Here is a 13,664-nt window from a genome sequence, read left to right on the forward strand (position 1 = left end):
GAGCATGGCTGGGTAGGATCGCATGGGAAGGTTGGTGAGGGGCTCTGCTTGTGAGATCCAAAGATCTGGGAAATTCTCAGTGCACCTGGTGATGTCAGTAATGCTATGGGGGCTTGGGTACAGCCCTAAAATACCAGACCTTACGCTCCTGCAGTGTGTTCTGTCCTGATGCTTGAGAGAAGGGTCTGTGTAAAAGGGAAGGCACTTCTGGCACTATTTTCCTCCAGACCTACTACACAAATAAGAGGCAGAATTTGGGCTTTTGTTATTTCTGAGCACCACTTCTGTTTGTTCACTGAACATAGGCCAGTGCTGTGGGGAATCTGCTTAACTGTCCCTTTTTGCCTGTATTTGTTTCTAGGGCACAGATGCCACCATGCTCGTCAAAATTAATTCCCTCCATGGCAAAAGTAATATCTACATCCCACCTAAAAGTGTCCATGACACCAAGTTTGGCATCAACCACTTTGCTGGGGCTGTCTTTTATGAATCAAAAGGTGAGCCTGTCTTGGCTGGATACAGAGGGTGAAGAGAAGGGCATGACCTGCCCTGGATGTGTGGCACTCCAGGGCAGCATTCATCTAAAGTCAGATCAGGAGGTCAGGATTACTGTAATCTGCGAGTTACTGTAAATGAAGTGGATTTTAGCTAGACACAGTGCTGCTAGAGCCAGCAGGCTGCAGAGGTGACAAGCTGATTTTGCTTCCATAGATTTCCTGGAGAAAAATCGGGACACACTGAGTGCTAACGTAATGCAAGTGGTTCATTCTTCCAAGAACAAATTCCTGAGAGAGATTTTCCAGGTGGAAACAACTGCACCCAGTCTGGGACGTGGGACTATCCGGCATCTTGGAGCTGACCAAGCCTACAAGGTTGGTTTACTGGCACTGGGTTGCAGGAACAACTTATTTCTCCTCCCTCCCGTTAGGCTCTGGCTGTTCTTGACCTCCTCTTTCTTTTGCACTGTCTTTGCAAACCCCTATCCCTTTCATTCAACTCATTTCTGCAAAGGAATCTGCAGGAAAAGTCAGGGTTTAGTGCTCATGTTGTAAACAAGTGTAATGTCAGTCCTGCCTCCCAGGACTGCATCCCTGGACATCTGTGCAGCCATGCCTGCAGGCTGTCACAGTAGCACGAGTCATGCTGCTTCCCCACATGTTGTCATCAACTGGATGGGTTTGCTTTGTGTCTGCCGGGGCACCCATCCTGCATCCACATCGCCAGGGTGGGTGTAAATTACTAGGGAGGAAACTGTAGTTCAAAAGATTCACTGGAATGGAGCAAGGCACCAGGCAGAGACCCCTCTGCAAAGCCAGTCCCTGTCCCGGAGCCAGCAGCTGCTGTCATACTGCACACATTGCCGGTCTGTGGGGACCACAACACCAAGGGTCTGACTGGGCAACTGGCAGGGGGGTCCTGGCCTTTTCCTGCTTGCAGAGGGCTGACAGGCTAGCACAAAGGAGCAAAGAGCTGTGCTGTCACACAAAGATACTCTGTCTCCTGCTGCCAGTGACACCTGTAGACACAGTCTCACCGCACTGCGTATTGCTGCAACTTCAGCTCTCTTTGTGACAGAGTTCATAACGGCTAATTATCACAGAATCATCTGTGCCTAGTGGTGCAGGGAGTCTTGTCCTGTGCACACTGAAAATGAGGTTGTGAAGTGCAGTGGACTGGCAACAGCGTGGGGCAGAGTTCAAGCTCTCTGCCCTGCTGCAGCTTTCACATTGCTCGATTTCTGAGCAGTGTCATCATTGTGTGAAGGCACTTTTGCTTTTAATGTTTGTATCTTTCAGTTTTCCTGTCAGAGTACAGAACAAGCAGTCAGCTTGCTATCTTACCTGTTATCTGTCTATTCTCCTGGTACTGTTTTCTGATCCTGTCCTCTCTTCCTCAGTCTTTATCCCAGTGTGGCTTTCTGCTGTCCAGAACATCTGGCCACGGACAGGTAAACATCCTGGGGGAGCAGAATGTCAGAATTGGTACAAGCAGCAACAGAGAACTGGCTTAGCATCTCTTAAATGCTGTTAATACCTTCAGATTAAATATCAGGTCTATCTACATTGCTCTAATGCTCTAATGATTTGTCTCTATAAATAAGACTGTTTTATTGAAAAAAAACCCCTGCCTTTACATTTAGAAAGTACAGCAACATGTCAAGAAAGGAGATACTAAATGTGGGCTACTGCCCATTTGAAAATGCACAGAAGTGAGCTGAAATACCCCTACTAATTTCAGATAGGCTGGGCCACTGTTGGGACGCCTCAGAAGCAGGCTACAGAAAGAATAGGGAATGAACTTGCCAGAAGAAACTTTCTGAAGCTGTTCTGAAGTCTCAGAGTTTCTCTCCTGACTGACCCGGGCAGAAAAGTCACAGGCATCTCAAGGGCAAATTCAGTTTTAACAGTGTTATACATGTGAGATCACGAGGGCACGGCCTTCAGACTTGTGTGGCCATCCCACTGATGTACCGGCATAGCAGAAAAACCTCTACGATCTGGGAGTGCAAACTGCTTTTAATTCTTATGCAGCTTAAACATGTATATGCTGTTATCATTTCTACTTCAAACAAATGCTTGCTACTCCTAAAATGCATCAGAGAGCTGCTGTGAGACCTTCCAGGAGCTGTTTTCCGACGGCATCAGCGTTGTGGTCGCTTGAGGGCAGCATTGCCCTGTAGCTAAAGCAACTTCAGTGTCAGAAGGGGCACTTTAACGTAAAAACCAGCAGAATGAGGCATGTAAAGACCACAAAAGTGAGCAGACCCACTGGACTTTTAATTATTTTCTTGGAAAAAAAACCCCAAACCCCCACAACCCACCAAAACCTCCCAAACAAATGAGCTGTAGTGTTCTTCAATGATTAGCTCCATGGCCGCATGTGAAAGGCCAGTGGAGTCCTTTCCCTGCAGGGAATCTGCACTGTTGTCACCATAATGTAACGTGCCCTTAAACATTCTAGGACGCAGAAGCTTAGGCCTGTTGTGATGATCTCTGTGAAAAAGACATAGCTACTTTCAGAGAAGCTGGGGAAGTCAGGAGCTAACTGCAGCCAAGTGCAATCCCTCTGGGGTTACACTACTGCAACTGGGAGCAAAATTCAGCCCAGGCGCAGTGAGGCATAAAGCACTTTATATGCAGCCATAAACAGAGTAGGTCTTACCTTATCCTCCAGTAAAAGTTTCACTTTTCACTGCTTACTGTAGCGTTAATGAGCAAGGTGATCAGTCATCCTGACCACCAAGGAATGAGCTGCTCTGGAGCTTTAGCATTCCTAGTGAGCTATGAGATGGCAGCGAAATGTCTGGCCTGAGGGTTATTATTGCCTTGGGAGTGGCTGTTTCTCACCAAGCTTTCAGGCACGCACCCATGAATAATAGCTTGGCACCCAGGCCCAACACTGAATGCAGCCTTGGGTGGAAGAGACAAGCCTGTGTCAGCTCCTGGGGGTGGAATCTGTTCTGCCATAGCCACCCCCACTGCTAGAACTTAGTGCCCAAGTAGGTGAAAAAGCTCAGTGGGGTTTCTTCACAAGAATAACCCCAAATGAATGAAATACAGATGGCAGATTTAGCTCCCGTGTAGGTAAATATTTTTTTCTCTCAGTGTGTGATACTGTTCCACGGAACAAAAATACAAAGATTCGTTAATTGGCCCTCTGAGAGCGAATGATGTAGCAGTCAGTATTTGCTTACTCTTCCCAGGGCTTGGATACCACCAAACGGCTCTCTACTCTGGGAGGACAGTTCAAGCAATCCTTGGAAAAACTAATGAAAATCCTTGAGCAGTGCCAGCCGTACTTCATCCGCTGCATCAAACCAAATGACTACAAGAAACCACTGGTAATGTTTTAACAATATGGGGTCTTGTCTTCTGTAAACTGCTTAATGAGAAAAAGTTGTCAGTTGCTGTGTAGCATTTTATATCTGTGCTTCACCCAAGAAAAGCTGGAGTACAGGCTGTCACCAGAATAGAAAGGTTGGTAGGGTATCATAATATCGTAGAACGGTTAGGGTTGGAAGGGACCAGCCAGTTCCTTATCCATCCTGTGGTCCAGCTGTCAAATCCATGTCTCTCCAATTTAGAGACAAGAATGTTGTGTGGGACAGTGTCGAATGCTTTGCACAAGTCCAGGTAGATTACATCAGTTGCTATATATAGCATTGTTAATTTACAAAAACATCTCTAAAAGCATCCTAGAGTAATAGGTAGCAAAAAAGCACAGAGGTGTATTCCTGAGAGGAATTATAAAAGCCTTTCCTGTGAAGATAAAGACAAAACTGGAGAGTTTCTAGCCCCTCAACAAGGGGACAAACAAGAAACGTCAGGATCCAACAATGTTCATACTTTGAAATATCCTTAGAGAGAATAGGATTGCTGTTGGTGTTTGCGAGGGGCTATGTGGCTTAATTTGACACTAAGGAGAAGATCAAGTTTGTTTTTAAGACGCTTGGCTGCAACTCAGGAGATCACAACCCAGTTCTATATTAAAGCCTTGTATGGTGTTGGTCAAGTGACTTAATAATCTTTAAAGCACTGCATGTGGCTTAGTGAGCCTATTTTGATCTGCATTCCAAGAAACTAGCAGCGCTCACGCTATGTTTTGCATGGCTATGTCCAAAGAGCCTAAGTTGCACCTGCAGTTACTCGCACCTGCAAAATGATATGAACAACTTCTTGTTCATCGGAAATTGCAGTTCCAGAATTGAAAACAGTTGCTAAAGCCAGACTGAAGTTAATGGACTGTTTGCACTGCCTGTAAACATGAATTTGAAGACCCTTGGGGGTGACTTGTTTATGCCTGTAATTAATTAATTTAGGACAATAAATAAACAAGAAGTGCAATTAAAAAAGCATAGTAGGCCATTTTGCAGGCACTCTGAGGTTGGAGGTTAATAGATATGCTCTGAGGAACGCTGCATATGTGGCTTCTTTCAGTGCTAAGTCTGCTTTCCCTTTCAGTTGTTTGACCGGGAGCTGTGTATCAAACAGCTGCGATATTCAGGGATGATGGAAACCATTCGCATCAGGAAAGCTGGCTACCCAATTCGTTACAGCTTTGAGGACTTCTTTGAGAGATACAGAGTTCTCCTGCCATGGTCTCTTCGAGAACAGGTAGGTTAGCATAAACTTGGTTTAAGGCTAAGCTAACCTTTCTTTACGAGGCTTTAGGCTTTCCCACAGTAGAAAGTTCTTGGATTATTGCTGGCACAGTTAGGAGAACTATCATGACAGTAACTGTCATCATACTACCTGTACCTAAATACTTACATATTCACTTGGACCTTAGCTGAAACGGTAGAGGTGCTTTTAGGTCCAGCTATCCTTGGCATGCTCCACACAGACATCCCAGGCAGGATGACATCCGCATCCACCTCAGATGTTTTCTGTTCTGTAGTCACATACTTCTGAGGTCTCTCATATCCTCCTTGCACTTGAACTCTGGAATGCTTGGCCATGCACTCATGTTCCTCCTTTTCTTGACCGTTTGAGCTGAACCAGTTTCATTCATTATACTGTCAGCCGAGAGGTCTGTAAGACCTCATCTGTTTCTGTTCCTCGCCGTTTGAAATGCAGGGCTATAGATCATTGCAAAGTGTGCTGTGTTTCCAACCAAGCCCTAACATGATGATGCTTTTGCACATCAGCTGAAGAATGATCCTCGACAGAGCTGTATCAGCATCTCTGAAGCAGTGTTGGGCAAGGATGAAAGCTGGCAAGCTGGAAGGACCAAGATTTTCCTTAAAGTAAGTAGAAAGGACAGTTTATTGTCTCTTCTGAAAAACTGGGTGCTTCAGAGTATAGCTTGACCTGCTTGTGTAAGAGTGGTGACCCAGAAGGACTGGGTTCTCTTATAAACTCTTGAAGCTGGGGCTGGATCTTTGTTCCTAAAGGCCAAGTAATTTAATGGACACAGACAGCTCGGTGGAGGAGAAGCCAATTCTGTTCTTGTGCTCCAGTGTTGCAGCTGAAACAGCACAGTGCAATGTATTGGTCTCTGCTCAAGCATCAAGCATGGAAAGGAACTGGATACCAGCACACTGTTGCAGGGGCCTTCCTTGCCCGTAACATTCCCCCAGGTACAAACAGTCTTACTGCAGGCAGATCCGCTGCTTGTTTATGGCTGCAGCCAGACAGGATATGTCAGGCGGTGTGTGCTCTTCCTACTGCAGTTCCACAAATGCATTTTAATTGCACTACAGCATGCTGAGCTGGGGCCTCTTTCAGACCATGTGTCCAGTTTTCAGAAGTTGTGAGGGTGTCTGCTCAGCTGGATATCCACACTTTCTTTTAACAGGATTATCATGATACAGTGTTGGAGCTGCAACGCCAAAATGTACTCACAGAGAAGGCTGTTCTTATCCAGAAGGTGATGAGAGGACTGAAGGACAGGTCAGTGATCTTACAGAAGAGAATTTGTTTTGGTTTGAAGCAGTAATCTTTGTGATGCAGTTTAACACACTCTGTGAAGCATTTTTGAGTATGAAATGTATCAATCCATACCTTCCACTACTCCTAAATTTGGTGCTCATCACATAACTGCACAGTGCATCTGTGCAGATATCACACAAAGATCTCTTCTGGCTCGGTTTCTTCATTTTCATGACGCTTTTCAAAATGCAGGGCTGTGGCACATGCAGCTTGTATGAAGAGGAAGGGCTGGAAGGAGGATTTGCACTTAATATTTCTAGTAAACAGTAGGTACCTGGAAAGTAGGAAATCCCCATGGAATCTGTGTCCTCAGAGCTACAAGGACTCTCTTATTTAGGATGCTTCTTTGATACAAGACATTGAAGAGAATCAGATAGAGACTAAGTAGTCCTTCTCTTTGCCAAAGATACACAATTCTTTCATTTTGTCTGGTTTAGCTTGAAATATCTCCAGAAGTGAAATTTAGTCACTGTCAAGTAAATGTTTGTCCTCATTAAATGCTTTTCATCATGATTTGTACCTATTAACATTGCATTCCCCAACAAGAACCATGATATAGGACTGAGTCCTGGTTTGGTTTAGAAACATCCCTGACAGTAGAGAAGCAGGAACTATAAAACACAACACAAATGCCCAAAAACTTTCCCCTTTTTTCAAACAGAATATCACCTCTCTCTAAAAGCGCCACCTCGCTTTTATTTTTAAACTGTCAGAGCTATGTGTCCCTTCTGACAGGCACAGTGCAACAGCTTTTGCCAGGGGAAGTTCATCTTTCTCAGGCGGGCTCCTAGTCCTGGCAGTTAGGCACTGGGGAGCAAGAGGTCATCAGATGGGGGAGTTCACTTATCCAGGCTTGGTGGAAGGGCTTTTCCAGTTCTTACAGAGCTCTCCTACCACAGCAATGAATTTGTAGCTCCAAACTTGCCCTGGCAAGATGTCTACTAATAATTGAGCTAGTTAGTTTGACAGTAGCTTTCCTGGCTCTAGTGTTCCTAGACAGCAGATAAGGCTAAGATCAGACTGTAAACATCCCATAAAAGGCAAATAAATGGCACCCTGTTCTTTACTATTATCATAAGAAGCAGCAGAAATAACTTATTGCTTGTCACCTCACCTGTCTGTCTGCTTAGGAAGCGGTTTCTGAAACAGAGGAGGGCTGCTGTAGCCATTCAGTCAGCCTGGAGAGGCTACTGCTGCCGGAAGGATTTCAGAATGGTAAGAGACGGGTGTATGTATAAATGGATATAGTTACAGATATATTTGTGTGTGTGTTTATATACTATGCCCTGTCAGACTGAGTGGAGTATTAGGACTGAAGATACTCACAGCTGAAGTGAGGAGAGGCAAGATGGCAGGGTATAAAGAAGGATGTCCAGTCCAAGGAGTGCTCTGGGACCTCTCAGGCCTTGCTGAACCTGTGACATTTCTGCTTGCTGGTGGAACAGTAACCCAGCTAGCCTCTGTCAGGCCTGGCTCTGCTGACCTGACATATGAGTGACCCCACACTTCTTCTAGTCAGGAGTCTGAGGCCAGCGTTTGTGCATCACCACCACTCTATGAGCAGAGTGGCTCCCACAACTGTTACAGGAAAACTGGGAATCTGTAAAAAATTACCAGAAAAATCATTAGATCGGTCTCATATTTTTTTAAATATTGGCTGATCTTCTACAGATGGTGGGTTTTCTTGGTGAGGAAATCTACACCGTGTTGGGGGCACTCAGATATTGTGTATTCGTGTGTCAGGGATTATTATGGATATATCCCATCTCTCTTGTTCATGAGGGGCAGGAGGAGAAACAGAAACATTTTCTGTTCTGCACTGGTGATGCAATTCCTGTCTGAAAAGCCAGGCTGTTGTCCTGTACTCTGCCCCATCCTCCTCTGCTGCTTCTCTTGGGATTGTCATACCCATTTCCCTAAGGACATGCCTGTTTGGTTTTTTTTTGGGTTTGGTGTTTGTTTTTTGGTTTGTTTCTTTTTTTTTTTTTTTTTTAATCCATTCACTTGGCTTCATTTCTGCTCCCTTTCTTCCCTTGTCATAATCCCAGGCTGTCATTGTCGCTTCCTGGAGCCACTCCCTAGAACAGGTCCCCAAAAGAATGCTGTATCTAGTTTTAAAAGCCTATTACTGGCAGAAAATAAAGCATAAAGGGCAGTATCACATTAACTCCTTCCAGTGACTTTATCCAGTTACTGGATTTTGTTATCTTCTACTCATCCCAACTTACTCCCAGCCTCAATGGTTTTGAACCATAATGACTTCTTTTCCCTCCACCTCCTGCAGGTTATGCTGGGTTTTGGGCGCCTGCAGGCCCTCTACCGCAGCCGGCAGCTTGCTAAACAGTATGAAGCAACCCGGGCTCGTATCACCAGGCTTCAAGCCGTGTGCCGTGGTTATCTCATGCGTCAAAAGATAGCAGAGCAGAAGAAAGCTGTAAGTGTTATCCAGGCATGTGCAAGGGGCATGTTTGCTCGCCGAATCTACCGGGGGATGAAGAGGGGGGTATGCTCAACATACCTTGTGAACATGGTGTTTCTGTGAAGTTCTGATAGACATTTAATGACCAGCAAGTGTTGCCACAGCATAGCACTGGATGGGAGTATTTATTTTGGGGTATTTTATTTTGAGCTCTTATCAAGTATGAAAGCAGAGTTTTACACAGGCGATCGTGTTCACATTTGCTTTCTGTGTTCATTATCAAGGATCAAAACTTCACTGACAGAGCTAAAATGTTTTTGCAGGCGATCGTGTTCACGTTTGCTTTCTGTGTTCATTATCAAGGATCGAAACTTCACTGACAGAGCTAAAATGTTTTTGACGAAGGGAAGGAAAAGGGAAGGAAAAAAAAGATAAAATGTGCATGAGTATCCGTCACTTGTGCAAGGGAAGATCCATTTCTACAGCAGGGCCTGATAATGCCACTTAGGGATCCATTCAAAAGGGAATCCTAATGCAGTGTGTCTTGGTATGTGCTGCCAGAGAAAATCCTGTACTTACCACCATAGCACATGGGAGGCCTTTCTATGATTTCCTTTCTGTATCAATGCAGTACAAACAGGACAAAGCCAGTTTGCAGATTTCTGCCTGTGGCCTGTTCCCTAAAATGCCAAATCTAGAACTGAGTCCATGCTGGGATGAGGTCTTGGTGTGGACATCTTGTTAAACGGCAGAAGGGAGCCAGCTCAGCAGTTGTGGAAACAGTCACAGGATGGTCCTGTTGTCCACAGAACAACTGCAAGCTGGAAGCCAGGAATATCTGCTTGAAAGAAGAGAAACATCTCATCCAAATGCTGGGACCAGTGAAAGCAAGGGAAGAAGATAAGGGATTAGAAAATGAAAGTATGTTGGCAGAGGAACACTGAATGCTATGTTCCTTGGCTGACAAGATGGCTTGCCCAGCTCACACCTGCAGACTCACTCAAAGATCTGAGCACTGCTATATTTTTATAAAAAGCAGACATAGTTGTAAACCTATTTGTAACGATGCTTCAGAAATGGGACAAAGCTAACACGTGAACATTTCTGTCTACAGTATGAGCTGGCACTTTAGCCAATCATGCACAATGCTATTACAGCCCCCTGACACAAAACATTTTTAAATTTTAAATGACATGGGGTTTTCTGCTGTTATGAATTCTGTGTTTATCCTGTATTATCTCTTGTTGATAAAGTTCTTGAAAAATTGCACACCATTACCAATAGGCCAACAGTCTATAAGGACAGCTGTAAGAGCAAGGTCCTGCTGCTGATGTGACTTTGTGACTGCTTAGCACAAACATTTGACTTCATATTCCAACACTGCTCTAGCAGAGCTGGACCTCACTGTCATAACACCTTTGTTATAGAGTTTCATGCTCGCACCCATTCATTCTAGCAGAATGATGTTCCAGTCATGCCTAACCAGCTTCTATGTTTAAAGGGGCACCTGGCCACTCTGGAGAGAGAGGATGCAGAAGCAAGACAAAGGAGGAATGTTCTTGACAATAAACCCACAAATCATGAAGTTATCAGTGACCAAGAAATGGTGGACAAAATTTTTGGGTTTTTACCTTCTATGATCGGAGGCCAAGAAGGACAGGCTCCTCTGGGTTTTGAGGTACAGAGCTGCAGACTGGTAATGGGTCATGTTCATCCCTCGTGTAAATCCGTTGACTGTTGGAATTCTATCAGTGGTCAATTTTGTTTAATGAATTTCTATACAGTGAAAAATAACCCAAATTAGTAATCCAGACAGTCTCTTCAGGATCTGCTTTCAGAGGTCAGTTCCCAAAAGTTTTTGGTCACATGCAGTTTGGGGACTATGTGTCTTCAAAAGCTACTGCACATTGTTTCTTTGGCTCAGCAGACCCTCACCAATAGTGCCATTCTCTGCATTTTGACACCAACCACATGTTCTGCTGACAGTGCTCTCAGTGATTTTCCAGCTGCAACAAGCAAAATTTGATATCTGCTGGTCCCGACAGCTGTGGAGGATGGAATTGGGTAGGGAGAGGTAGGCAGAGTGGAATGGTCTGGGTGAGTGCATGATGTGAGCAATGAGATAGCACCTGGGTTTTCCATCAGCAATGTTCTTGCTTAAGACCAAGACCGGAAGGTCCTACGGGATGGATACACCTCAGGACAAGCTCTGAGTCCCAACGATCTGTTGGTAGCAGCTGGAAATGGCTTTGGGGTTATCTGGAAAGCTAAATTCTGGAGGACCTATGGCCAAGGAAAAAAAGAAAATAAAAAGAATGTAAAATAAGAATATCAGAGTACAGGGAAACAAAATATGCTTCTTTCTCATGTTCTGCTCAGGACTTGGAAACAAAGCCTAACAAGCTGGATGAGGTGGACCTGGACATGGTTCCCATGAGTGTTGAGCTAGAAGAGGAAGCAGATGGCTTGGAAGAGTACACCTTCCCGAAGTTTGCAGCTACTTATTTCCAGGGGTCATCCACACATACACATATCCGGAGACAGCTGCGGCACCCACTGCTCTACCATGATGACAAGGACAATGTCCTGGTATCTTGCTCCTTGTTGTTGTTGAACCTGCTTCCTCCACAGCCCTGGCTTCTACAGCTCCCCTTATCCTTGAGTCCTCCTGCCTCTGGCACAGCCCTGGGAACCAGAGACCTTAGAACCAAGCAGATACTCCTGAGCACCCGTATGAAAGCAGTACTTTCCATCAGCATTTTTTGGCACTCTGCAGGCAGCCACTTCATGCAGATGCCTGCCCAACACAAGATCTCTGGTCACCCTTAGTCTGCCTGAAGAGGGAACTCTGCGGTTTGTTTTGACTTCTCCAGAATCCTTTTGAGGGCAAAAACAGACTGGAGAGAAGAAGCATCAGAGCTCACCCATCTCTCTGCCCTTGTTGGGGTTGCTGGTCTCTGAGTTCGGACAGAAGGGGGAGGCCCAGGCCCCCAGTTTTCCTGTTGAACCACAGAGGGATTGAGGAGGGGAGTTTTTCTTGATGCTAAGCAGCCTTGCAGAATGGAGGATCCCATGCTGCAAAAACTTTGCTATTACTGGGCTTTCTAGTTCTGGGTGTGAGGGCTCTTGAGTTCACTGCACTGCTTGTCTGCCCAGGTGGGTAGATGCAGAGTGTAATTCAGCCAAGGTTTATCCAGCTCATTCCAGCCACAGCACACCTGCAAGGTGCCCGTAAAGGGAATGGCGAGGGCTCAGCAATTACAGAGCAAATCTGACATTCCCACTGCACCCTCTTCCTTTAGCATGAGAGTGTTACGAGTGTTGCTCTCATGTTGTTTGACATGCAAGTAAATTCCTGGTGTAAATGGCAGGGAGGAGATGGGAATTTTAACAGCTTGGACTGGGTAAAGGAAGCAAATGCTGTCATCTAAAAAGGAAGAAACAGCATGAGGCCATTGGTTCTCTTGGCAGTTTCTGACTGTGCTTTCTGCTACTACAGGCTTCTCTAGTCGTGTGGGTTACCATCTTGAGGTTCATGGGGGACCTGCCAGAGCCAGCGATGTTTGCCAAGAATGCCACCACCAAGAGCGGCTCCGTGATGACACAGATATATGACACACTTGGCAGGAAAAACCAGGTCCAGTTTAGGAACGACAGCCCAAACATGGTGAGAGGAGCAGGATATGTTTGTATTTTCAATTTGCTTTCCTTGGTTTCTGTTCTGTTCTACCAAGAGTGAGAAAAGGAAACGAACCCTTTCATGCTACTGTACTTGAAATGCCAGAAGTGCAAAAGGGCCCCTGTCAGCCCTTGAAGGACACTAGAGCTCCTTCTGGCAGGAGGGGACAAAACAAAAACATTTCCATTTCAGCATCTTTCCTTCCTTAATGAATTGTTCTTGCTGTGCATGAAACTAATTTCCTACAATGGTCATATGTGTTGTAGAGAGACAGCAGAAAGGATAACAAGATTTCAAAGGGGATCTCCTCCCTGAAACTGAAACGGTCATCCAAGTTGACAGGGAAGGTAAGAGGTGGAAATCAATTGCTTCCCCTAAGCCTTTTTGCCTGGAATCCCATCCTCACCTTCTGATAGATTTACGTGACAGCAGCCTCCCAGCTGGGACCTTGTTCCACTGCCAAGCCAGTGCAGCCCTCTGTACGGGGTACCTGGTGCACTTCTTTTAAAACTGTCCCCATGTGCACTGCTGTCATTCATTCTCTGGCAGATTCACCACCGCCCTTACTGCTGAAGAGTGACCCCTGAACACAGGGAACAATTTATTCCTGAAAATTGTTGGTATTATGGAACAGTTTGCCCAAAGCCCTGAGCAGATGGAGAACCACCATGTGCTTAGGGCTGTACAGGACAGTAAAATAAAGTTCTCCTAGCCAGTAACAGTGCTGCAACATTATTTTATGAGTTAGCTTGAGAGAAGGGGAAATACAGTCTGTTCCTGCACTGAGCAGAAAGAGTTTTAGCCAGAAAGATAGACAAGGAATGTCTCTCATTTCAGGGAGAGATGCCTGCCTGGTAAGAGGGAAGGTTTCTAGAACACTCTGGGGTTCTGCTTGGTTTCTTTCAGGTGACAGACCAGCTGAGAAGTGGAGAAGAGGCTTTCCAGGAGGACAGCTCCATCTCTGAGAGACCTATGTCCAACCTAGAAAAAGTGCACTTCATTATCGGCAATGCAATTCTGCGCCCTGCCATCAGGTGGGATATTTGTACCTCCTTCCTAGGACCAGGCACCCGTTACATCAAGGAAATCCAGCATCTCCTCACCACAGTCCTGGGACATTTTCCAAATGCTGGAA

The 13,664-nt window shown here is 45.4% G+C and overlaps 1 protein-coding gene across 1 annotated transcript in view; it reads left to right on the forward strand.

The window, feature by feature from the left end:
* Nucleotides 1-13,664, forward strand: part of MYO7B (myosin VIIB) — a gene marked incomplete at its 3' end in the record, with an annotated part of 47,223 nt that overhangs the window by 11,743 nt on the left and 21,816 nt on the right. The window contains exons 13-27 of the mRNA XM_010075327.1: nucleotides 362-497; nucleotides 712-872; nucleotides 1,910-1,948; nucleotides 3,704-3,841; nucleotides 4,962-5,114; nucleotides 5,648-5,746; nucleotides 6,298-6,392; nucleotides 7,562-7,646; nucleotides 8,716-8,934; nucleotides 9,660-9,773; nucleotides 10,358-10,528; nucleotides 11,230-11,439; nucleotides 12,350-12,517; nucleotides 12,796-12,876; nucleotides 13,436-13,563. Coding sequence (XP_010073629.1) covers nucleotides 362-497; nucleotides 712-872; nucleotides 1,910-1,948; nucleotides 3,704-3,841; nucleotides 4,962-5,114; nucleotides 5,648-5,746; nucleotides 6,298-6,392; nucleotides 7,562-7,646; nucleotides 8,716-8,934; nucleotides 9,660-9,773; nucleotides 10,358-10,528; nucleotides 11,230-11,439; nucleotides 12,350-12,517; nucleotides 12,796-12,876; nucleotides 13,436-13,563 — 1,997 coding nt within the window. The remainder of the gene's footprint in view (nucleotides 1-361; nucleotides 498-711; nucleotides 873-1,909; nucleotides 1,949-3,703; nucleotides 3,842-4,961; nucleotides 5,115-5,647; nucleotides 5,747-6,297; nucleotides 6,393-7,561; nucleotides 7,647-8,715; nucleotides 8,935-9,659; nucleotides 9,774-10,357; nucleotides 10,529-11,229; nucleotides 11,440-12,349; nucleotides 12,518-12,795; nucleotides 12,877-13,435; nucleotides 13,564-13,664) is intronic.

Source organism: Pterocles gutturalis, unplaced genomic scaffold (assembly GCF_000699245.1).
Source record: "Pterocles gutturalis isolate BGI_N339 unplaced genomic scaffold, ASM69924v1 scaffold18477, whole genome shotgun sequence".
Classification (NCBI taxonomy): Eukaryota; Metazoa; Chordata; class Aves; order Pterocliformes; family Pteroclidae; genus Pterocles; species Pterocles gutturalis.